The sequence below is a fragment of the Cervus elaphus genome, chromosome 15 (genome assembly GCF_910594005.1).
Source record: "Cervus elaphus chromosome 15, mCerEla1.1, whole genome shotgun sequence".
Lineage (NCBI taxonomy): Eukaryota > Metazoa > Chordata > Mammalia > Artiodactyla > Cervidae > Cervus > Cervus elaphus.
This window is the reverse complement of record NC_057829.1, coordinates 88,681,816-88,708,490: the sequence shown is the minus strand read 5'-3', so window position 1 is coordinate 88,708,490 and position 26,675 is coordinate 88,681,816. Positions and strand designations below refer to the sequence as shown.

Sequence of the window (26,675 nt, the reverse complement as noted above, 5' to 3'; positions counted from 1 at the left end):
CAGTTGCATCAAATGTACCATCTGGTGGGGGATGTTGAGGGTGCTGGAGGCAGGGCGTCTCAGGGAAATCTCTGTACCTTCCCCTTAACTTTGCTGTGAACTTAAAACTACCCATTAATAAAATACAAAAATTTTAAAAATCACATAAAACCACAAACATTAAAAAAAACCTGTAAGGCTTTCCCTGGCAGTCCAGTGGTTAAGAATCTGGGCTTCCACTGCAGGGGGCATGGGTTTGATCCCTGGTGGGGGAAGTAAGATTTCACATGTCATGCAGTGCAGCCAAAAAAACAAAACAACAAAAAACCAACCAAACAAACTAACAAACAAAGAACGCCTGTGAGCTATGCATGATTTGAGCTGTGACAACTAACAGCATTCACGATGCTGACCTGAGAAGCAACAAGTTCCGTGACTGGGTCAACAGGACTTGAACGTGGTCTGGGGGCTGGTGATCACCGATAATGGTGTGAGCGTCTTGAGTGTGGTGGTCTTACTCTAGTTACGTAGGGGAAGGCCCCTGTTTGCATGAAATATACACTACAGACTGGGGGAGGTGACAGGGCGTCAAGCTGGCAGCTCACTAGGAGAATGTTGAGAATAAGAACTCTTGGCGCTGTAATTGCTGGAAATGAGAAGCAGCCTGGGGAGGGGCAGAGGGACACAGAGGGCGGAGCAGCAGCCCAGAGGGAGGGGTAGTTTAAAGGAGAAGGAAGTGTCTGGGAGCACCAGGGCCTCAAAACATGGAAACGCGCCTTGTGGGAGGAGCACACGCGGAAGCCAGTCTGGGCCATGCAGCACCCAGGCCTCCCCCGGGTGTGGGAGGATGAGAACCTCCTAGAGTGGAACAATCAAACCGCGCCTTTCAAGGGATAAGGGCCAAAAGAGCTCATCGCAGCCAAGGCGTTGGGCATGAGGGGAGCGTCCAGGGGACCAAATGCATGAAAACAGCACACAGGGGCAGCAGTAACCTGTAAGACAGACTCTCGGCAGCCACCCCTGAGATAGATACACAGCCATCTTTGTGCTTGGCTCAGCACTTGATGGGCAAGGCCTACAAAGATACAAGGAGGAAACCTAACGAAGGACACGAGAAAAGGCATAAATATTCCTGTGTGGGATGGGAAAAAATAAATACTGCCAAGTATTCTCCCAAATGCTGTTACAGTTCTACTGCAATCTTTTACAAACTCAACAGTACCCAATTAAAATGTAAACATCAAGTTTAAAAAGCTTAACAAGGTGATTTGGAATTTCACTTGGAAGAGGAAATGCACAAAAAGTCAAAATAATTCTACAATAACATCCTAACCAGGAAGACCTGGCTCTACTAGCTGGGTATAAAACCCATAGTTAATAACACAAAAAACAGAACGGATACACACATGCATCTGTAATTGTGGGTTTTCTTGGTGGCATTTCAAATCACTGGGCAAGAATAATTTATTCCTAAAATCATGTAGGGAAAAGTAAACTTAAACTCTAGCCTCCAGCAGATGTAGATAAACAACAAGGACAGGGAACTCTATTCAATGTCTTGTAATAACATATAATGGAAAAGTGTGAAAAGGAATATATATATATAGATATATGAATATATAAACCTATATAGAGATATATAAAATTGAATCACTTTGCTGCATACCTGAAGCTAATGCAATGTTGTAAAATAATTATACTTTTATTTTTAAAAAATGATTAAGGAAAAGAAATCACAGATAGATTCAATGTTAGAAAGTTGTTTTTTTTTTTAAAGCAGAAATACAAAGCATTATCAGATACCAACTACAAACAAAACAGTTAAATTATAATCAAAGAAGGATTTGCCAAGCAAAAAATAAAACCCCAAAAGCCATTTAAAAGAACTGACAAATTTGGCTACAGAAAAATTAAATATTTCTATATGATAAACCTAAACCCATGACTAGACTACATCAAGAATTTCAACTTACAAAAAATATGACATATAGCACAATAGAAAAATGAGCAGAGAAAATGGACAGTTCATACTAGAAATCCTCACAGCCAGTGAGTACTCTCAACCCAACTAGCAATCAGAGAAATATCAACAAAAATAAGAATCAACAATTTTAAAGAAATTGGTATTGGAGAAGATTAGGACAATGATGCCTTGCAGAGAAGGCTGGTGAGACTACAAATTGCTAGAGCATTTTATGACAGTAACTGATCAGTGTCCATCAAACTTAATACATCTTACCATCCAGTCTGGCAATTATGCTTCCAGCAGCCAGCAGCGCTGCCCTGAGATGCCTGTGTCACTGTTCACGGAAGCATTGCCTGCATGGGGGAACTGGAAACAGCCTGCAGGTCATCCGTGCAGGAAGGCCTGCACCGATGTCGACGCATTTACACTGTGGAATATGACAGAACTGAAAACCACAGAGGGCATGACCCCATTCATGCTTAAAGCCAAAAGAATGCAGGTCTTGGTCCAGATATAGCTGACTCTCGGGTGTGAACTACTCGAGTCCACTCACAGGTAGACATTCTTCAGTAGCAAAGACCACAGTACTGCACAGTCTGCTGTTGGCTGAATTATACTCAGATAACCACCTTCCTCCACCCTCCTGCACTGTTCAAGGGTCACCTGTATATGCTTAAAGAAGCCTCACAGATAACACACAACAATTACTCTAAAAGTTAACCAGCAACTGGAAGGAAATCCAAAAAGAGGGGATATATGTATACATATGGCTTCCTTGGTGGCTCAGACTGTAAGGAACTGGCCTGCAATGTAAGAGACCTGGGTTTGATCCCTGGGTCAGTAAGACCCCCTGGTGAAGGGAATAGCTACTCATTCCAGTATTCTTGCCTGGAGAATCCCATGGACAGATGAGTCTGGCAGGCTACAGTCCCATGGGGTCACAAAACGCTGGACACAACTGAGTGACACTTTCACTTTCTTTTCACATGTATTTATAGAGCTAACATTCACTGGAAGGGCTGATGCTGATGTTGTAGCTCCAGCACTTTAGCCAACTGATGCAAAGAGATGACTTATTGAAAAAGACCCTGATGCTGAGAAAGACTGAAAACAGGAGGAGAAGGAGACAGCAGAGGATGAGATGGCTGGATGGCAGCACCGACACAACGGACATGAGTTTGAGCGAGCTTATTCAGGAGACGGTGATGGACAGGGGAGCCTGGCATGCTGCAGCCCATGGGGTCATAAAGAGCTGGACATGACTTAGCGGCTGAACAACAACAGCATACAGCTGGGCTTCCCAGGTGGCGCTAGTAGAAAAGAACCCCCCTGCCAAAGCAGGAGACATAAGAGACATGGGTTCGATCCCTGGGTTAGGAAGATCCCTGGAGGAGGGCATGGCAACCACTCCAGTATTCTTGCCTGGAGAACCCCACGAAAAGAGGAACCTGGTGGGCTACAGTCCATGGGGCCATAAAGTGTTGGACACGACTGAGGTGCCGGCACATAGCACATGGCCGAGTCACTTCACTGAGCAGCAGAAACGTACATGACATTGCAAAGCAACTGTGCCCACGTCTAAAAAGATACTCTTTGGTATACACTAAGCAATGAATAGATATTTGTTGACATCAAAAAAAAAAAGTTTCCCAGCAGAGGGAGAAGAAGGTGAAAAAATGGGAAGGTGGCTTTCCTACTTTATTCAATATGCTGATTTACATTGCGCAAATATTTCACAAGAATGTATCTGTGTATCCGGACGTGGTAACAAACCTTAAGCAGAGAAAATAAAAAAAAATTTTAAACTGAAAATCAGTAACGTTTCCAGATACATAGTACCTGATGTATTACTCCATACTTATATTCCATAATGCTGATAAAATATTTTTAATTTAATAAAATGATACAAATGAATTTACTGATGAAACAGAGGCAGACTCAAGCTTTTGAGAACGAGCTTATGGTTGCTGAGCAGAGGATGGGGGGGAGGGAGAGTTTGGGATGAGTAGGTACACACTGCTGTATTTAACATGGATAACCAACAAGGACCTACTATACAGCACAGGGAATCCTACTCAATGTCACGTGGCAGCTGGGACGGAAGGGGGCTTTGGGAGAGGATGGAACATTAATCTGTGAAGCTGAGTCCCTTTGCTATTCACCTGAAACCATCGCAGTATTGTTTGTTAACTGGCTATACCCCAGTACAAAATAAAAAGTTAAAAAAAACTAAAATAAAAAATGATATAAGAAATAAGGGCATAGGCAGCTAAGAACTTAATCTAATAACCAAGTATCACATTTAGCTCCAAGTTTTCAGAAGACGATGCGAACGGGAAAGCAGATGGGTGTCTAATTCTTGTTATCTGTTAGTTTTTGTTATCTGTTAACCCAGGTTTGAGTAGGACCACCCTCTGGGTGTACCTAAAGTGGTTCAGTTTCTTTCTCTGTGAACAGTCCTACCCAGGAAGCTAAAAACCTGTTTGTACCTGGATGCTTTGATTTGCAAACTTTAGTAAATGAAACTAAATAATAACAAAACCATGATTAGCAGAAATATATCTGAAGTTCAGTGGGAATGAGAGTCCCAAATAGCAGATGCATAGTAAGAAATCATGCCAGGCAAAAATCAATCGATCATTTAAACCATACACACACACAGACACACGCAATCCACAAGCACTGGAGAAGTAGGGCCTGGATGGGAGGGTCAGCTGACCACAGCCAAGGGCTGTTGAGGGGCTGGGACCTTTTGCCTGGTAAAGGCCACTTCAGGCAGCACAGAGCCGGCAGGGAATATATCAGGGGAAAATCGAGCTGTACGCGCAAGCTGGACTCAGCGATGCAGACCCACGGTGCCTCCCGGGCTGATTCTCATCACATTAGGATGGCCTGAGACAATCTTGGCAGCCACGCCGACTGAGACACGGCCGCCTCCCTGCTCAGAGAGTCCCTACTTGTCACTCTGATTCAAGACTTTCTCTCTCAAACAGCTCCATCTCCTTCCTCGCTAAATTGAGCAAATACCCCAAAGGCATCATTTTCAATCCTCGGGTTCCAATAGCACGTATTGTAAGTTCCATTTCCACACCTTAAATGGGAAACCGATTAAGTTCAAGGATTAGAAATATAAGATACGGGCTCAGGCCAGCAATTTGTTTTAACAGGATTTCCCAACAAAGGTCGCGTCTACCCCTTCTCTCACCTGCAGCTCAAAGTTGGCTTGATCCAGAAATTTTTTGTTCAGCATATCCGCATACTGATTAATCGCTCGCAGGAAGACTCTGAAAGATCAAGAGAAAATTACATAATTACACACTTCTGCTCTGGCACCTTTGGAGGTTTGGCATTTCAATTAGCTACAATCTGAGACTGTCTGGCAAGTGAACTCTAAGTCCTGTGAAAAGCTGAGAAGTTTTGCCAATGCAAAGCCCAGAGAATTATATGCAGATGTTCTCCAAATTAATCAAGGAAACTAGCACACGCAGAAGAGAAGAAACAGACCCGAAATAGCAGAGTCTGAAAGTAACATCTGAAAAGTATCACTAAAAAACCCTATTTTTTTTTTTTAAAAAGAAGAGGTGCAAATTAAATCTTCTTCTCCAGTCACAGTGTATTAGTGTTATATTATAAAATTGGCCTTTGATTAGCTGGCTTTTTAAAGTTAAGCATCCAAAAGTGCTGTTACACACACTCTGGCTTGGATTCATTTGGTATGTAGACCGGAAAAAAATGCAGAACAATCTGAAAAAGGTGAGAATCACGTTTCATTTGTGAAAAAAAACCCGAGGACTTAAGCCTGGGACATAGCGTCTCACGTTGCTCTGAGAGGCTGCTCAGAAGATGTAAAGTGGGAGCTAGGATGCACAGTAGTTGTGCAACAAAGATCGGGCAGTCAGAGCTGCAGAAGATTACTGTTAATTAAAGGAAACCTGATTATCCCAAGTTAGGGAATTTATTGGGTTTTCTATAGATAGGAAGATGTGAGTCTGGGATCAAGGAAATCGTTCCTTTGATCTGCACCTCAGCTCTCTGGGGCCCGCATGATGACTTGATGGGCGCAGCATTTCCTTCATTCACTGATGCGGCAGCAACCTATCTTTTTTATCAATAGCTGAAAAATCATGGAAGCTCGGAAGTATGGTTGACCTCAGTATCATGTGTCCACCAAACGCTAATTTTAGTCACTGTTTACTTGTTTAAATTAAAAAAAAAAGCTTTAGTAGATATGAGAGTCATTTGACAAGAGTTTCAGCAGGAATTTGAATTCATCCATTCACCGATGCGGTACCATTGTGAGCACGCAGAACAAAATATCACATCCTTCCATACCCTGACTTTTACTTTTCTGTGATGAAATATGCAACTCAAGGATGTCCTAAGTGACTCCAGTGCTCAGCCTTTTGCAAGCTTGTTCATTCAGTAGATTTGTCTCATTGCTCTGGAGAGTGTTTACCACAAAGCTTAGTCCAGATCCTTCTTTTTAAATGACTCTTCTCTCTCTGCACAAAGGCAGGATACAAGAGCAGCTAGCATCAGGTCACAGATAATAAACTTCATTATCCTTCTTCTATTTAGACAGCAGGAAGCAGCCACAGAGTGTAAGGGAAATCTAGGTTACTTACTAGGAACTGATGCTGACAATAGGATCTCTTTAGCTATGCATGCCTGGAGAAGGTCCCCAGCCTGGACAGTCCCAGAGCCACTAAAGGACAGTTAGCCCGGGAGGACAGGGAGAAGACAGGTCCACCCGGGGCTTTAAGGAGGTCTCCATCACCACCTCCCACAGCCACGCCCTGCCCAACACTCGCTGTTATGCAGGTTTCTCTGGCACAAGCTCCAAGAAAGAGGATGTGCAGACATCATTTCATTAAGAGACCTATCGGTGGGATTCACGACCAAACGAGTGTGACAAAGGGCCTGTACTGGAGCTTGCTATCTTCGTGGCTGAAGAAAAACGTAGCCGGAGTTACTTGAATCCTCTCCTGAGGATGTTAAGACAAAACCAAGAAAGTTGGATCTGGTGTTTTAAGTGCCTACTCACAGAGGGGCATGGAGATGCTGGCTTGTCCGGGACCAGGAGCATGGCCTAGTCCATCAGCCACAGGGTGGCCGGATTTTGCCATTACAGGATGTCCAGGTAAACTGGAAAAATAGCTCTCCTGGATGAATGCTGTAATTTACTGGGGCAGGGGTGGGGGGCAAGCTGAATACAGGGTATTGAAGGATCCTGATAAACTAATCGAGGAGCAGGACAAAATCACTAGATTCAGGATTGGAAAAAAAAAAAAGTGAAACTGTTAGTTGCTCAGTCATGTCTGACTCTTTGCGACCACATGGACTACATTATATTAGCCTGCCAGTCTCCTCTATCTGTGGAATCCTCCAGGCAAGAACACTGGGGTGGGTTGCCATTCCCTTCTCCAGGGGATCCTCCCCACCCAGGGATGGAACCCCGGCCTCTCGCATTGCAGGCAGACTTTGCCGTCGGAGCCATGAAGGAAGCCTCGTATACACAGGTCACCTAGCGACCCTAACCAGCCCCCAGTCTTGGGCTGAGGTTGCCCGTGTCGTGTTCAGCTCTCAGAGGTACAAGTTGCCTGGTTCAACCGAAGACACTCTCCCTGGCCCAGGTGACCCCTGGCAATTGGGTTCAGATAGCATCTGTGGGTGTGCCCTGCACTGACCCCAGCAACCTGAGGACTGCCCCCCACCCCAGTGTCAGCGGAGTACAACGACATCCTGTCACGGGGGGAGGGGGGTCACACAATACAAAAACACTAGGCTTATGGCTTTGAACATTTTTTTTTTCTGCTCAACTTTTCCTTCAGCTTCAGAACTTGGCTGTTCACTGGAGTATCCCAGGGCCTTTACAAGGTTTTAGGAAGTCCCTCTCTCCAGCCCTCCATGACAATAACAAGTTCACTTAGACATGCATTATTATTACAGGGCTAATTATTGTGCCTCAAGATAGCACCCAAAGAGTTGCAATATGCTACTTCTAATTAAGCCCTGGAACAATTTCAGCTAGTTAAATAAAGATATTGCTCAAAATGACTGGGGAAGAAAAAAAAAAAAGATGCCACACTGAAATAATACGAAGACTGAACAAAAACTTTTTAATGAACTGACAGCTGAAAAAGAGCGGTGCTGAGAGAGATTCTATAATTTAGATTCTCTATAAATTTTTCAAAAAGCCAGGACAAAGAAACAAATAACACGGAATATCAGGGCAAAACTAAAGGGATGATCAAACAAAAGCATCATCAAGGCTGTCAACAAAGGTGAGCCACCCAGGCTACAGGTATCAAAGCCCACATCACCTTTACAGAAGCATCATTATATCCTATGCTTAATACTTGATGGGATTAAAATCTTAGACGCCCAAGTCCACTTGAAGATAAGTCAACTAACCAGGCAAAAAGAAACATACACAGAGGCTAACTTTTAGGTAAGAATATTTCCTATCTTCTGTAATTCATGAGTTATTTCTAATACATATCAAGCTAAGGGAGATAAATACGAAAATCACATTAGAAGCTTCTGCAGAACAATCTGCTTTCAGTCAATGATTATGAAAGATACTGCAGCTAAGCCAAGCAATCGGACAGCAGGACGCCTACCAGCCTGGAGTGAAGGGCTTCAGCCTGGCTCAAGGGAACTGACAAGCAAGTCCTGTCTGTCGGGAGGGGGGTCATGAGACGGGAAGGGGTCGCAAGTGGGCTCCGCTCTGCGTCCCTGGTGACCCCGTCCACACTGGGCGCCGCTGGCATTGCATTCAAGGACAGAAAAGCCCTCCAGTCTGTTCCCGAATGGACCCGTTTATTCACCACTGGCTGCAATGCCTAATTGACATCTGGCACATCACAGATGTTCACTAGGTATTAGCCACAGGAAAAGAAGGAAATGATGAGTATGGGTGGGCGGATGGACGGATGGGTGGATGGATGGACGGATGATGAATAGATAAGCTGGCTGACCCACATCAGAGTGAAACTGTTTACTTCAGACTGGGACGCAAACATAGCCAGAACCCACGGGCTTCCAACTGAGATCACAGACCTGGTTTCAGGACCTAACGAAGCTCAGGTCCCTGATGTCTCATCACAGAAAGAATTCAGTGAGAGACAGAGTGATAGGTAAGAAGTGGATTTGTTCAGAGAGAAACACACTCCACAGACAAGAGTGTGGGCCATCGTAGAGGGGAGTGTGGTGGCCTTGAAACGTGGCATGGTTAGTTTTTATGGGTTGGGTAATTTCATAGGCTAATAAGTGGGAGGATTATTCCAACTATTTTGGGGAAGGGGTGGAAAATGTCAGGAATCGGGCCACCGCCCAGTTTTTGGATTTTTGACAGTGCCTTAGAATTGTCAAGGCGCCCCTGGGTATGTCACTCAGCTTGCTGATTGAGGAACAAGGTCCGGTTGAAGTTTAACTTGTCTGCCATCTTGGACCAATTTGATTCTAATCAATTTATGCTATGTCCTTGGGCTATGTCATTTTTTAAAAAATTGTGTGTTGCCCGCTTCCCTCCTATTTCAAGAAGGCTCAGGGAGGCCAAAATATCTGGTAGCTCCTGGCTCTCCCTGCATTCTGAGATTTTGCTCTGTGGGTTCAGCTCTTAAGAGTTTCTTGAAAACCAAAATTTGCAGTAGACATTGGCATTTAACGTCTGGATATTGTTCCCTCACGCGCCTCTCCACTTCTGGAGTGAGCTCCTGGGCGGAGGGAACCTTGCCTTGTAAAAGGTAAACATCAGGATGCCCCAAAGCATCTGAGAGGACCGCCGGCCTCTGTGTGTATTCAGATGCATTCTGGTCTAAGGATGCATTCATTTATGACTGCACTAAGAGACGTCTCAGAGTCAGCGATGAGTCCAGGAACTCCTAGCAGGCAAACAACACACACGCACACACAGCCTGCTCTCGGGGGAGAGAGAAGCTGCCTTGTGGCAACCTGTTTTTGTTTTTTCACTCTGTCGTGCCCAACTCTTTGCGACCCTATGGACCATAGCCCACCAGGCTCCTCTGTCCATGGGATTTCTAGGCAAGAAGGGGGAATGGATGGCTGTTTCCTTTTCCTGGGGATCTTGCCGACCCAGGGATCGAAACTGCATCTCCTGGATTGGCAGGTGGATTCTTTACCACTGAGCCACAGGGAAGCCCAGGAAGGGAACACCGAGCCCTGAATCACAACAAGCATAACGTGGGGTCATCTGGGTTGGTGTTGACGCCCCCCATCCATCAACACTGTACACGAGCATCAGGACCCAGTGAACGGAGGTCATGTCTGCTCTTTATAACATTCCGAGCCTTCAGGAACAGGAGAGTGAGATGCTTGCAGGAGACAGAGAACATGGCGAGGGGAAGGCAGGGAGCAGGGCAGACACGTGTTGCTGCTCCCCTGACAGAAAAGAGAGGTCGGGGTGGGGGAATGTGAACCAAGCAAGTCCTGTCTCATGCCAAGCCACGAGCGTGAAGTAATTTCTAAAAAATGAAGTTAATGGCGTGAGAACTAAATGCTTTCATGGATACTGTCCCACAGGATCAAAATGATTAAGAAAAAGGGCAAGCCCATCTTTCACAGAGCTCTTTCCAATCATTTTTAACCCACAAAAGGTTTTATTTAAAATCTAAAAAATTTAAAGGTAAAAAACCAAACACAAGAAATAAATAATGTAGGGAGAGCCAGGGGCAAATCTTACAAAGATTCAGAAGCCCTAAGTTCTAGGTGTACAGTCTCTAGACAGTCAAATTATTCAAGGCAATGACTGCAAATTGTCTTGTTAATGGCCCCAAGGAAAGAACTTTCTCTCACTCTGCTTGGTAAGTGACTCCTGTCCCCAGAAAGTCAGAGTCACAACCTTCAGCAGCCTCCCCACAATGTTACTCATTTTAAACAATCTAGAAACCCTGAGAGACGGAGACCGTTCATTCCCAAAGCTCGTACAACTAAAAACAAACAAAGAAACAAAAAATCCCAGGAAGTTTTCCTTAATTTCTTTTTCTTCTACCTGGATATTTAACTACAGTGAGTATTCATTTGCTGGATACAAAGTGCTGTGCCGTAATTCCTAGTGGTGTCAAATAGGAGACTGATTGTCGTCTACACACACACACACCCAATTACAGTTTTAATCTAATTCTATTAACTATCATATACCTATCTATCCACCCATCCATCCATCCACCTATCTATCTATATATCCATCTATCTACCTAGCTCTCTCTCTTTTACATCCATGTAAACATTTGGTTACCAGGCCTTCAAGAGTTGCTCAGGTTTTTGAGATTCTCCTATTTTCAACCAACACATAAAAGTACTAAACTATGTGCCTTTAAGTTTCCTTGAACTTTGAATCTAAGTGTTTGGGTTGGTTTGTTGTTTTTCTAACTTTGAGATTAAAGGGAAGGACGAGGTATGCCACATAATTCAAAATCATTTGAGCACTGTGACCTCTGCTGACACTCTACAAAACATTAAGTAGCATTTGCTAAAAAGAGGAGGCACGTGTTGGGGAGAAGGCTGGGTGAGGCGGGGAGAGGCTCTGAGAAGGAGGCAGCTGCTGAGGTCCAAGCCTCCCAACCACAGGCGTTTCCCAGAGGATGCCCCACTGGCCCTGCCTCTCCCCCACGTCCCCTCTGTATCCCGGCACAAAAGGGTCCTGATGCCTCCTGAGCTCCATGGGAGACCACCCCCCAAAACTACCTATCGGAAAGCGGTGTGTCCTGGGCCATCACAGTAGCACAGTCCTAAACAACTGTGTGTGTTAACTGAGAAGAAGGGAACTCAGAAAGCAGAACATAATCAGACAGCAATTGAACTACTGGAAGCTCCTGGCACAGTTACAGCCCCTGAAATGACTTTATTATGACAGGGCTGCAGGCATTTCTGTTTCTGTTACCCAGTGTTTGCTGCCAGTAAGACAGGAAGAAGAGGGACCTCATTACTGCCGAGGGAGACGCATCTATGGCGAGATGCCCCAAGCATCCCGGGCACAAGGCGAAGCCCCATGTCTCAAAGGCTGAAGCCGCGGGGCTTCTCTTGTTCCTCCTCTGAACAGACTGTAAGTTATATAATGAGATTGTACAGTTAAATCCGAGGGCACTTAAATACCTCTGGCACCCACCCAACAGTCGCTCTGGGGGGAAAAAACTGCATCTTTTAACAAAATGTTTTGCCCAGAGTGGTTGGGAAAAAAGGCAACAAATGTAAAGTGACAGAGTCTATCCCTGCAGAACACTGAGTCAAGGAATCATAGCTGGAAAACTGCCTAAACGTGGTTTCCGCATCGCGCAGGAATGCTGGGAAGGAAAGGTGACTTAGGGTGAAGTGAGGGAAGACATACAGAGACTGTGTCTTCAGTCCCACGGTTCGGGTGCCTGCCCCCAGACGAGTCTCCTGGCACCTCCCACAAGCAGCTGGGTGTCAGGTCAGTGTCTAAACAGCATCAGTTGCTACCTCTGGTGGGATCTTGGGTGAAGAATGAAGACCATGTGAGCACGGAGAACTGACTTCTAAGAAAGACCCTGGTGTGTCCTGACGGGGAGCGATGCGCAGAAAGTGAAGGCTTAGGTGAGACGCGCCTGCAGTCTTTGTGGCTTGGGAAACAGTGGAGAGACTGGTGTCATGAGAACTTTCTGGGAAGGAGGCTGGAAGTGCCAATGGGGGCCGTGAGAGGTTGTAGACACTAGGGCACAGAGTTTGCACCTTGGGCAGTGGGCAATGGGGCTCCTGAAGACTTTACAGCGGGGACCGGGCCAGAAAAGCAGAAGGGTTAACCACCCTTGAGTGCATGAGATTTGCTTTGTTTCTTTTCCTAATCAATAAGCCTACAGTATCCATTAGACTCTTAACTAAAATGCAAATCGCTCTCCACCTTTCTGCTTGGCCCGCCCTGGGAGATGTGGGCTCAGTCTATGAGGCCCCGGCATCATAGTATCCCCAGGGAGCTATGGTCTCATCCCTGCTGGGGGAGGGGGGGTGTCCTGGAGCAGAGATCAGTGGGCCCAGGTCTGCTTGTCCGACATGCTCAATGCACTGGTGCTCTGGATGTGTGTTCTTTAAGTCCCCACCAAAACTGTGCCTGTTGCCCATGAACCACAGCAGGCTGAGGGCCAGACGTCCTAAAAGTGGCCGCACCCACCACAGCCCTCCGCTTCCTCTCCCACTGGACCACCCCCCTCACTTTCTGCTGCTTGAGCATCTTCTGAACACCTTGCATGTTCCAAACAGTGTTGCTACTTCACAGACATCACAGTGTTTGATGCCACAAGTCTTGTGAGGTATGAATTACCTGATATTTTATAAACCAGGAAATAAAAGCTCAGAGAGGCAGAAAGCATGCTCCCAGTAGGCTTAGAACAAGGTCACAATCGGTCACAATCATGTAATGCCTTCCTTAGGAAGGTTAATCACCACTGTCAGCATGATACAAGTACAACCCTGCAACTAACTGTGTTGCTTTTACACTGCATGAAGGAAAATTTCCAGCAGAAACAAAAGTAGACAGCAAAGGACTTCTCTGATGGTCCACTGGCTAAGAATCTAAATCCCTAATGCAGGTGGCCCAGGTTTGCTCCCCAGTCAGAGAACTAGATCCCATGTGCTGAAACTAAGAGTTTTGCATGCCTCGACTAAATATCCCACGTGCTGAAACTAAAAAAGATACCTACTGCACGCTGCAATGAAGATCAAAGATCCCGTGTGCTGCAATCAGACAACTGTGAAAATCGCTCAGTTGCGTCCAACTCTGCGATCCCATGGACTCTACAGTCCATGGAATTCTCCAGGCCAGAATACTGGAGTGGGTAGCCTTTCCCTTCTCCAACTAAGACAAATACGTAAACAAATAAATATTTTTTTTAAAAGTAGACAGCAAGAGACCCATGTACTCTTCACTCAGGTTCATCGATTATTACCGTCTGTGCATGGTTGATTCATTTCTCCCCAACTTCGTACCCCCTCCCACATTATTATTACTGTTGTTGTTATTTTTAGACAGATTTTATTTCTAAGGGCAGCTTTAGGTTCACAGCAAAACTGAATGAAATCTACAGGGAGTTCCCCACTCCACTGGCTCCCCCAGGACCACATTATAATTGTTGGACTTACAGTAATTCATCATCGTCACCCAAAGTGCAGAGCACGTTCTATGGCTCTGGACAAACACGCAGAGGCACGTGGCCCCCACGACAGAACCACACTGAACAGGGTCACTGCCCTGAAGTTCCTCCATGCTTGGCCAGCTCACCCCCTCCTCCTGCTGAGCCCCTGGGAGCCCCTGATCTTTCCCGCTCCATCCTGGCTTTTCCAGGATGGCATACCGTTGACTCCTAGAGGATGTAACCTTTTCATATTGGCCCCTATTATTCCTAGAATGTTTTCTAAGTTAATTTTCCCCAGGTTTAAAACCCTTAACATTTAAGGCACTTTACAGCAAGGGCTTGAAACACATTCTCTTGTCAAACTCTTTTTCTAACTCGTTTGAGCAACATAAGCGCCTGCCTGAGAGGGTTCAGGGGTCATCACGGCCTCAGAGCTCACCCTGCTCCAAAGCGCCCACTAACGCTCAGGAAGCACCTCCTTCCTGATGGTCTGGATGCTTGGGGTGGGTCGCTCTGGGGAAGAGGGGATATTAACACAGGTCTCACGGGCTTTTTTATAAATATATATATGTACATATATATTTATTTTCTACATTTAAAAACTGTTAACCTCTGATGTTTATTTATTTGGGCTTCCCCTGATGACTCAGTTGTAAAGAATCGACCTGCTAATGCAGGTAATGTGCATTCAATCCCTGAGTCGGGAAGATCCCCTGGAGAAGGGAATGGCAACCCACTCCAGTATTCTTGCCTGCAGAATCCCATGAACAGAGGAGCCTGGTGGGCTACAGTCCATGGGGTTGCAAAGAGTCGGTATGACTTAGGGACTAAACAACAACAGTAATTTATTTTTTATTTATTTATTTTTGGCCATACCGTGAGGCATGTGGGATCTTCATCCACCAGTCGGGGGTTGAACCCTCGCCCCCTGCGTTGGAAGGCCAGAGTCTTAACCACTGGACTGCCAGGAAAATCCTTCACAAGGCGTTTCTGAGGGCTCCATGTCTGTGATGCGGCAGCTGTCTCGTGAATGGCATCGAGTACTGTTCTGACTAACATACACACACACGTCTCTCCATGGACAGGGTGACCAGGACAGGCAGCCTCTTCAGCTACTTCTCACCAAGCTCACCTGGTTCTCCCCACACTGTCTACAACCATCTCTCCATCCCTCACAGCACAGTCCCCAAACCACAACCCCTGGCTTAATTTTGTACAGTTTTTGATTTCTTATCTTAATAAAGGCTTCTGAAAAAAACTTGTGGTGAAGATCACGTAACACAGAATTTACTGCCTCACCCATTCCTAAGTGTACGTGTAGTTCAGGGGCACTAGATACATTCACAGGGTTGTATGACCATCACGGCCATCTACCAGCAGAACTCTTCATGAAACGGGGACTGTCCCTGTCAGACAGCAACTCCACTCCCTCCAGCGCCCGGCCACTGGCAGCCACCCTTCTGCTCTGCCTCTATGAACAGGATTGCTCCAGGGACCTCATACAAGTGGAATCATACAGTGTTGGTCATTTCGCGTCTGGCTTAACTTCACTCAGCATCACATCCTCAGGTCCATCCACGTTGCAGCATGTGTCGGAATGTCCTTCCTATTAGAGGCTGGACAATATTCACTTGTATGGATAATGACGCATTGTATTTATTGTATTTATCCATCATCCATGGATGGACGCGTGGGTTGCTTCCCCCTTTGGGCCACCTGGAATAGTGATGCTATAAACACAGTTGAACAAATATCCTTTCAAGTCCCTGCTTTCAGTTCTTTGGGTCTATACCCAGAAATTCCATTTGTCATGCCAATTGTCATGTGGCAATTCTATTTTTAACTTTTTGAGCAACTGCCAAACTGTTTTCCACCGCAGTTGTACCATCTTACATGCCAGCCAACAGCGCAAGGTTCCAATTTCTATACATCTTTGCCAACACTTGAGGGCTTTTTTGTTGTTGTTTGTTTGTTTGCTTGTTTTGGATAGCAGCCAGTCTAATGGGTGTGAGGTGGTATAAATAAAGCTTTATTAGGACACAGCCACATCTATTCATCGAGAAATTGTCCATGGCTGTCTTCCCATGACAAACCCAGGTCTCTCACATTGCAGGCAGATTCTTTACCATCTGAGCCACCAGGGCAGCCCAATATACATTTTACCTCAGTTTAAAAAAAAAAAAAAAAAACACTGGGAGAAGGAAAGAGAACAGGAAACTGCAGCATCAGGAATCATGACTTCTCCGTCCACAACCCCAACATCCATATGACTCAGGGCCATGATTTAAAACCAAAACCAACCAGCACAAATAAACAAAGGGATGAACAAAAACACTTGGGAATAAAAACTCCTGATCTTTACTGCAGGTGGGAAGAACCAGGTGGGGCATTTAGAAAAAGCATGAATATAAAGAAATAGAAAAGACCACAATGATCTGATGATGACCACAATCATCCGTCAGAGCCGTTTAAGACCTAGCAAGTCCTTTCTCACTTAACCTGACATGTGAAGTGGTCACTTAACAGGATAACCACTCAGATCCACTGAGAGTCCCTCGAAGCTTTGCTACCTATGGCAGTTGGCCAAGTATCTTTTATAAAACCCAGTATGACTGAATCCATGTAGGAAGCCCAGGAAAACAGGAGGCGGTCAGAGGCTGTGAGCCAACTGCAGGGTTCAGGGCAAAAATTCTCAAGAGAAACTAAGATAGTTACCCAAACAGGGTGATTCTGTCCAGCTATTTCATGCTCAGAATGCACTAGCTATGCCTAGAATTTATTCTGATTCATTTTTAAGATTTGCTAATGGACACTGTCGTCATTTAGCAAAGGAGTGTAATTTGTTTTAGGCTCATTTGCCAAAGGCTGAAAACTGGGACGAGGTTTTCTGTCCATTCAAGGGGCTGGGTGCTCACACGGGTGCCCAGAAGCGCCATCTGGCAGCTGGCAATCTTTCTGTGTTTCCACATCCTCACTGCTGTCCAGCTCCTTCTACTCACGGCTTGTCTAGTTTCCCTCTCACTGGGCGGGGGGCCTCTGTACGTGGGGTACCCCTGGGAGTGCTCTGTGCTGAGTCGCGTCCCATCACTCAGGCTGTGCAACCTTGGGCAAGTGAATGAACATCTCTGAAACTGTTTTCTTCATGGAGGTCTGTGGATGCGGGACTTGGAGGGCTCAGTGTTTGCAGATGGCCCAGGTCCTACTGGGTGCGTGCAGGCTCCGTTGCACAGCCATGTCCGACTCTTCGCAGCCCCATGAACTGTAACCTGCCGGACTCCTCTGTCCAGGGGATCTTCCAGGCAGGTATACTGGAGTGCTTGCCATTTCCTTCTCCGGGGATCTTTCCAACCCATGGGTTGAACCCCAGTCTCCTGCGCTGGCAGGCGGATTCCTCACCGCCGCACCGCCTGGGAAGCCTCTGGGTCATACTACCTGCTCCATAGTTGGCAGGTGTTATCCAGAGTGTGATAAAGATACAGAAGATGGGGCTTCCCTGCTGGTCCAGTGATTTAAGAAGCTGCCTGCCAATGCAGGAGACATGGGTCCTATCCCTGGTCTGGGAACTGAGTTCACACAGGCTGCGGAATAACTAAGCCCTTGTACCACAACTACTGAAGCCTGCCCGCCTCGAGACTTCACTCCACACCAAGAGAGGCCATCGCAACGAGAAGCCCGTGTATGGCAAGTAGAGTGTGGCCCCTGCTCGTCGCAACTAGAGAATGCCCACGTGCAGTGACGGAGAACCAGCGCAGCCAAAATTAATTAGTGAATATAAACAGACACGAAAGGTGATGGCCTCTGCCCTCTTCTCTGCTATTTATTTTCAAGGAGATTCTGAAGGATCTCCTTAGCATGCATTGAGCAAAGGAGAGTTCAGAAGACCAGTGTTCATGAAAGCTCAGCTGGTGCTGAAGCTCTGAGAAAAGCAGAATTCCTGTAATTTCACTCTTTGATTTTACTGGGGCTCAGAATCCCCACCACCCAAACGCTGAGTGGAGGGAAATTTCTAACTTCCCAAGATGGGAATAGTGGCCTGGTGAGGTTTACCCTCCGGTTTTGAGGCTAACAGTGCCACAGGGCGGTGCACCAGCCCAGGGCCGCAGCTCACCATTGCTCCCATCCAGGCGGGCATCACATGAAGGTCACGTGCCCTGGGGAGGGCTGCCCTCTTCGAAGGTTATGTGCTGGTGTGGAACAAATTACCGTGGACGCAGTGGCTTCAACAGCCATTATCTCACAGTGCCAGGGGTCAGAACTCCCTGTGGGCTAAGTCGGGTCTTCTGTTTGAGGTCTCAGCAGGTCTTGGTCCAGGAGTTGGCCAAGGTGGGTTTTGATATGGAGGTTTTGGACTTCCAGGCTCATCCGGGCAGAAGCCAATTCTTGGCAGTTGTAGGTCTGAGGTCCCCCTTTCCTGCTGCCAGTCGGGGTCCCCTCTCTGATCTTATGGGCCACCCGCATTCATTCTCATCAAATCCATCATCAAGTCCTTCTGATGCTTCACACCCTCCCTTCCTTCTGCCATGCTGCTGCTGCTAAGGCGCTTCAGTCATGTCCAACTCTATGCGACTCCATAGACGGCAGCCCACCAGGCTCCCCGGTCCCTGGGATTCTCCAGGCAAGAACACTAGAGTGGGTTGCCATTTCCTTCTCCAATCCTTCTGCCATGAGCCAGAGAAAATCCTCTCCTTTTACCGGGCTCTGGGGATGATATAAGGCCTGCCTGGATAATCTCCCAATTTTAAGATCAATTAATTATTATATTTGCAAAAAAGCCCTCCCTTTCCAGGTGATACAACACAATCACGCAACGATTATGTATCAGTTCATATGCCCATCCACACTCCAGCAGAGGAGCTTCTCCAAGGACCCTCACTGATAACCACAAACCTCTGCCCCAAACTAATTTTTCTGGATCCCACTTCCACTTTTATTCTTCTGTAAGCCCCAGAGAGACAGAAAGAGAGGGGTAGGGGGAGGAAGTCATCTTAAAACTCTTTCCTTTGTTGGCACTCCTGCTGTTCTGAGTATTTGTGACAAGAAGAAAGACTCAGCTTAGTGAAGACCCAGCTTAGGGCAGTTGGAAGCTTGAAAGTGCGAAAACCAACCTGAACCAGATCTTGCAAGAATGAAGTGGCTTTTTCAGGATTCCCTTCTCTGCAATCCACCGAGTGACATTTTCTATTAACAGGCGCGACCTTATTCTAGGCCCAGGATGTCGGCTGATTCCAAGCTCATTTGTTCACTGGATTCAGTGTAGCAGCCCAGAACACAAGAGTTCAAGAACTGAATGATGATTTTCCTCCCCAAACAGTCCATAAAATCACCTAAACAGCCGTTCATATGAACATAATTCCTCTGGTTTATCCTAAAGAGGTGAGGCTTTCTCTCAGGTGGAAATAGCATGGCCCTGCGCATCAAGTATGGGACTGGAATTTCCCACACCCGTGTCACAACTCTAAGCAAGGAAATATGAAATCGCTCAATATCCAATCTCAGAGGTCAGCAAGCTACAGCTCAGGGGCCAAGTCCACCCCTCTGCCTGTGTATGTAAATAAAGTTATACTGGCTGAGAGCCAGGCCCATTCAATTACAAGTTGCAAACAAGGAAGACAGCGCTCACAAAGCTGAAAATATGGCCTGTTATGTAAACAAATGATATTCAAGGAGAAAAGATATAATTACCTTCTCTGATCTCTAACAACAGTTTCCACTCCATTCCCTCTGTAAACTAATTAATCCTTCCCTACTTTCTAGTTGAAATCTATTTACCTTTTACTGTGAAGACCATTTGATCTTGTTTATTCTTTCCTGGACAGAACAGTGAGCACCTCCACACCCTCAACTACAGTCATCAAGCAACCTGAGCATCCTTCTCATCAAAACCCTTGACACGAGATGGAAAGACTGAGAGTCAAGCCTCAGTTGGTGCTGGGAGGTAGGTGAGCACAGGGCTTAGAGCAGAGACTCCAGGGATAAATGGTCTGAGATGAAATACAGACTGTGCAAACCTTGAGCTGATTCATTGTCCATGAAATGGATACAAGAGAACATCAACCTGCTACATGGTAAGGTGAAAAGATCTAAAACGTGGACAGCGCCTAGAACGGAGTGAGGAGGTCTGAAAGTTACTCTCAAGTACTTCAACAGAGAGCTCTAGTTGAAGGGATGTAGTCCAAGTGCTACTGTAGACAGTTGGTTACTAACCTTTAATCAGAAAACCCATTCCAGAAGACAGCACAGGCTAAGCCTCACCTTGATCCAAAGCAGAAATTCTAGCATAACGTACGTGCAGTAGCTCAGTCGTGTCTGACTCTTTGCAGCCCCATGGACTGTAGCCCTCCAGGCTCCTCTGTCCATAGAATTCTCCAGGCAAGAGTACTGGAGTGGGTTGCCATTTCCTCCTCCAGGGGATCTTCCCCACCCAGGGATCAAACCCGTGTATTCTGTGTCTCCTGCATCTCCGGCACTGGCAGGCTGATTCTTCACCACTGAGCCACTTGGGAAGCCCCATGAGCATAATAATTATTCATAATAGTTTTCTTTTGTGAACTGTGTGCTGGCTTAATGAATAGTGAACAGAAATGGCTGGTCCTGGCGGAACTCAAGGCTATGCAAGGTAAGTGGATGAGCTACAATCCTGTAGGGACTCTGCCCTCTCCTGTGTGAATACGGTGCCTGGTTCTGAGACATGAGACCCAAACCTCGAGCTTCTGCTCTGGTCTCAGGTCACTGGTTTGGAGGACTCTGGCTCCTGATGGTGACGATAAGCTTGTATGAATCTTGCCTCCAGATGATTCTCTCAACCCCGGAAATGACAGACAAGTGGAGCTTCCTGCGGTCTCAGAGCAGACTGTGTGCACTGGCTGTTGCAGAAAGTGTTTCTTAATGAACATCTGTGTGCAGAAGACTTGGACCTGACACTTTCTCTCACTATAACCTGGTAGTGAAGTGGTGAGTAACTACCTTTAATCCAATTTTAATGATGAAAAATTGATGGTATCTATTAAAAAAAAAAAAAAGAACCTAGAACTTGCGTTTGGTCAGTTCCCAGTTGTAGAGCTCTCTCCCATTCTTACAGAATGCTTGCTTGTAAGGCATGACTATCTGCTTGGGCTCCCCTGGTGGTCCAGACAGTAGAGAATCTGCCTGCAATACAGGAGACCCAGGTTCTATCCCTGGGTCAGGAAGATCCCCTGGAGAAGGGAATGTCAACCCACTCCAGTATTCCTGCCTGGAGAATCCCATGGACAGAGGAGCCTGGTGGGCTACAGTCCATGGGGTCGCACAGAGTCGGACACGGCTGAGCGACTAAAGCTTGCTTGCTCCCTTACAGAGTCCGGGACTGGACTTCAGCTTCCATGTCTGCAAAACGGGCTTAGAGAGGATGCTGACGGAGAGATGACACATGGGGTCCCCAGTCCTGCCCTGGAAGCTCAGTGTGGGCCACGCAGAGCTGTCTTCTCCGGCCGCCCCCTAGGAAATCAACTTTCTAGTCGCTTCTGAATCCTAATATTGACACACTATGGTAACAAATGCCCAATTACTGCCATGCCTGAGATGACAAAGAGTGACAGCGAAGGCTGCTTCCTGTCTCCCAGGAGATGCGCCGAGTGCTAGGTTGTCAACTGAATCTGGATGGGTTACTTCTGCTCAGCCCACCTCTGTCATTTCAGGTCCAGGGTTGAAGGCATCAGAAGCAGACTCCTCTTCCCACACCATGCTCTGAGTCAGCACCTACAACACACTTCTTCCCGAGGGCCTGGGGAACGTCTCTGTTGACCGGCTGTCTCCTGACCCAGGGACAGCACACAGAGAAGCTGGGGAGAGCTGAAGGACCCGGGCACCTCCTCAACAACCTACAACCAGCATCAGGGACTTGCCTGGGGACGCAGTGGCTAAGACTCCGCACTCCTAATGCAGGGGTCCCAGGTTCGATCCCTGGTTAGTGAACTAGATCCCACGTGCCCCAGCTAAAGATCTTGTGTGCCAGAGATAAGACCCAGTGCAGCCAAATAAATAAATAAAAACAAATGAATATATATACTTTTTAAAATAAAGAAGAAACAGCACCCTCCCTGCAGCAGTTCTTTTAACCTCTGCTGTGGCCCCTCACCCTGGGGTAATGGCACAATACTCAGAGGCACAGGGGATTATTCCATGTTGACATGACACCAAGGAGCAGTGAGACAAACACCAGACATCAGCGAAGACGCCAACGCACCGTCGGAGAAAAGCGGGAGCGTGCTCACCCCCTGCAGGGACAGGAGCGCTGACGCTGACAAGCGACTCTCACAAGCACCCGCTGGGCAGGGCTCACCTGTACACTCAGGTGCTCTCTGCAGGGCACAGGTGGGAACCAGGAGATCAGCCCTCGCCCAGGTCCCCGGAGAGTAGGTGCGGAGGTGCCCAGCCTTACCATGGAGGTGCCCTCTATAGAGAACTTGTCATTGACTTTTAGAAGATACACGAGGGAAACGATAGTTTCTATAGCCTGCCTTCCTTTTCTACAACTGGCTAAAAGGAAATCCATGCACTTGGCTCAAGCCCCAGAAGCATCCGTGGGTGAGGCAGCCCTGATGGAAGGGGCCGTCCTGAGAGGCTGGGGAAGGAGGGCGTGAAGCAAGAAGGCACACTGGGGTAGAGCCTTCAGAACAACATCAAACCCACCTAGAGGAGCGGGTGGGGAAGGTCACGTCTCCAGCTTTCCTGGGAAACATTAGTTTACACGCTGCATCGTGAGGCAGCCGTGCAGCGTGGTACTGGGTGCAGCTGGGGGCACCACGCTTGGTGGGGGCTGGGGTAAACTGGAGGGAGCCACAGAACTCCAGGTTACGGAGAAGCAGGTGCAGAATTCATCATTCTCCACCTTACAGGAGAGCGCGGACAAGACGAGGAGGAAGGACGGGGAGAGGAGGTGGGACGCTGCACCCATGGGGGTGACTGAATGCACCCTCTATACGTGCACGTATTGGGCTGGATTATTCTTAAGATTCCTGGGGCTATGATGGGAGTGATGACATGTGGGCATCTAGAATGTGATGCGATGACACTCGGGCACCCATGTGAAGGACCCAAGGGGAAGCCCTCATTCAGGGTCCCATCTCCGCCCAGCCTTCTGCTCCCCATCCAGCCTTCTGCATCCCACCCCAGGGGATGGGCAGGATACTCTAAAAGGCAGACGAGGGAGGAAGGGAACCAGGAAAGGTCCTCAGAGAAGGGGGCGGAGCCTTTTGAAGAGGTCAGAGTAGGAGGGAGGAGAAACACTGTCTCTCTCCTCCAGGCTGAGCCATCTTGCCTGCTGTGTGAAGCAGCATCGCAAATTCACGACTGTAACACATCTAATTGCTTTTTTTACGTTGAGATTAAAAAACGTCTTTACAAAACTGCCATTTAGAACAAAATCTACGAACATCAAATTAAAACAGGAGGAGGGGGCAGCCGTCCTGCTTGGTGCTGACTTACTCTCAAACACAAGCAGACCTCACTTTCCATACCAGACAGGTATTTTATTCCAGAGAGTGGCAAACGCTTTCTATAAAAGGCCAGATAGTAAATAAGTTAGGCTTTGCTGGCCATCTGGTCTCTGTTGTAACTGGTTGTTGACTCTACTGTTGGGGCAGAAAACAAATGATTCAGACAGGTATTCTATTCCAGAGAGTGGCAAACGTTTTCTATAAAAGGCCAGATAGTAAATAAGTTAGGCTTTGCCGGCCATCTGGCCTCTGTTGTAACTGGTTGACTCTACTGTTGGGGCAAAAACCAGATGATTGTTTGTGACTACGTGCTGATAAAACTTGCTTTATGAACACCGGGACACTTGGGATTCATGTAATATTTGTGTGTCATGAAATGTTATTTTGACTTTTTGTTTTCAACCCTTTAAAAATGTAAAATCTGGGGCTTCCGTGGTGGTCCAGTGGGTAAGAATCCACCATGCAATGCAGGCAATACAGGTTTGATCCCTGGTCAGGGAACTAAGATCCTGTATGCCGAGGGACAACTAAAGCCACAAGCCACAACTAAGATCCAAGGCAGCCAAATAAATAACAACATAAAGCCTAAAAATATACACTAACATACATTAAATAGATAGCTAATGGAAGTCGCTGTGTAACACAGGAAGCTCAACCCAGTGCTGTGACAATCTAGAGGGGCGGATGGGGGGGTAGGGGGATGTTCAGCCGGGAGGGACATACGCATACTTGGGGCCTGATTCCCATAGCTGTATGGAAGAAGCCAACACAATACTGTAAAACAACTATCCTCCACTTAAAAATACATTTAAAGAAGAAAAGAAAATTATAAAGTGCTTAGAATCTTGCCCACTTCAGTTCCAGACCAGTGCAGACTACCTACCAGAGAAATGTTAGCTAACAAAAAAAAAAAAAACCCAGTATTTTATAGCTTGTAGGTCATCAGTTCAGTTAAGTTGAGTTACTCAGCTGTGTCCGACTCTTTGCAACCCCATGGACTGCAGCACGCCAGGCCTCCCTGTCCATCACCAACTCCCGGAATTTACTCAAACTTATGTCCATTGAGTCGGTGGTGCCATCCAACCACCTCAATCTCTGTCGTCCCCTTCTCCTCCTGCCTTCAATCCTTCCCTTTCTTTGTAGGCCATAAAAACAAACAAAATTGACCCCTGCCCCCCAAAAGGTGGCGAGCAGATCTCGCTGGTGGGTTGCGATTCGCCACCTTCTGGTTTCAACACTTAGGTCTGTCCCCCCTTCTCCGAGCACCACCATGGGACGGGCCTGTGATGATCAGGGAGGGGTGATGGATGGAGCTGGGGTGTGGGAGGAGCAGGTGGTTTCTAAGGCGACCAGGCCTGTGCCCAGCTTAAGGGCGGGGTGCCCAGAGGGCGCCTCTAAGGGGCTGGGGTCTTGGCTTCCGGCTCGGGGTCGCTGCTGTCACTCAGGTCACAGGTGGGATCTATCTTTGAAACCAGATCTGAGTCCACGAGCAGATCCTTGGGGATGGATGGAGAACATGAAGAGGAGATTTCAGAATAAGGAGGAGAGGGGAGGGCGTGTGGAGGCCAAGCAGAGAGTCTAAGGGAAATGCAGCCTTTCTGGGCAGAGGATGATGAACCCAGGAGGGCAGGGAGGAGGAGAGGAGGGGTGGGGAGAGGCGGGGTCGGCCACTGGGGGCTGGGCGGACTCTTCTTGCTGCCCCAGCTGTGCTGACTGCTCCATAAATATTTCTGCAGCAGACCGAAGCCCAGAGGAACGGCGAGGCCAAACTTTAAACAGGGGTCTGCCGCCGGTCACCACGGCTGCTCCAGCTCCTCCAGCGCCCTCCCCACGTCCAGGCTTCGGGCCCATCGCCCTCCCCTGGCCTGCTGCTCAGCCCATCTGCCCTGAGCCCACTTCTCAGCTTGCTCTCCAGGGGCCAGCCCTGTTGCCTGGCCCCGACCTCAATCTGGACTTCCATCGGGTCCACGGTGTTGGATTTGATGCTATCAGCCCTGACGTGCTCCCAGCCATACGGCCACACGCATGGGAGGGAGCCCTGGGCGTCCTGTTCTTACCCAGCCGCTCGCTGGCCGCACTGGCCCCTGAGTGTCCACAGCCACAGTCTGCCTAGCCAGCCTTCTGGAAAGGCTAGAAATAGATTAAAAGTAGAAAAAAAAAAAAAAAAAAGACTCCACATCTGTCTCTGCTTTCCCTGCCAGATTCCTCCTGTTTGTGTTTTTTTTCCAAATGACCCCTTTATCTCTTCCAGGCTCTCACGCTAACCATCTCTGTCTATGCTAAAGAGGGAGGGGGGCGAGGCAGAGCTTGAGAGTCTGCAAGGTTAAGCCCCGGAATCTTGTCCTCCGCAGACAGCCGCCGGGACGGAGAGAGCGAAAGGAGTCGTGAGCACAGACTAGGTGCGGAAGTGCTCCGGGCCCTACCTCAGTAAGAGGCCCCCCCGAGTAAGAGGCCAACAGGCAGAGTCCACTGCCTGTGAAATAAAGAGGATCAGGGCTCCATCACACAGGCTGATTTAAGGTTAAGGAGAATCGGGGCATCCCTGGCAGTTCAGCGGTTAAGACTTCACTTTCCAATGCAGGCCGTGCAGGTTCAAGGCGGGTTCAATTCCTGGTAGGGCAGCTAAGATCCCACACACCTTGGGGCCAAAGTACCCAAACATAAAACAGAAAATGATATTGTAACAAATACAATAAAGACTTTAAAAATGGTCCACATCAAAAGAAAATCTTAAAAAAAGAAGAGATGCAAGATGAGTGGATAAGGGCAAGCATCTTGTTTTTGTTTTTGTTTTTTTTACATTAAATTGCTTTTAAATTGAAATCTAGTTGATTTACAACGTTGAGTTAGGGCCAGCATCCGCCTTCCCCTTTACCTAGGCGCCCATGAGGCTGCCATGTAGGAAGCAAGCTGTGGAGTGAAGACCGAATTCTGCCTGCTTCCAAGCCCACGCTCCTCAGACACGTTTCATAAAACAACACAGTTCAGACACACGTGGTTATGCCGCGCTCTGCGTCCAAAAGGCCCGGCAGGTCATGTGAGGGCCACCTTCTCACATGACCACGATGGGCTGGAGGAGGTAGAATTCAGGATTTTCTTGTTCTGAGTCTGTGTATGTGTGTGTGTGCACTCAGTCGTGTCAGACTCTTT

The 26,675-nt window shown here is 47.4% G+C and overlaps 1 protein-coding gene across 2 annotated transcripts in view; it reads right to left on the bottom strand.

The window, feature by feature from the left end:
• DOCK1 (dedicator of cytokinesis 1) overlaps positions 1-26,675 on the bottom strand; it is a 546,606-nt gene that overhangs the window by 112,840 nt on the left and 407,091 nt on the right. For both annotated transcript variants that reach the window (XM_043926662.1, XM_043926663.1), the window contains exon 30: positions 5,151-5,229. In XM_043926662.1, the coding sequence (XP_043782597.1) occupies positions 5,151-5,229 (79 nt within the window). The remainder of the gene's footprint in view (positions 1-5,150; positions 5,230-26,675) is intronic.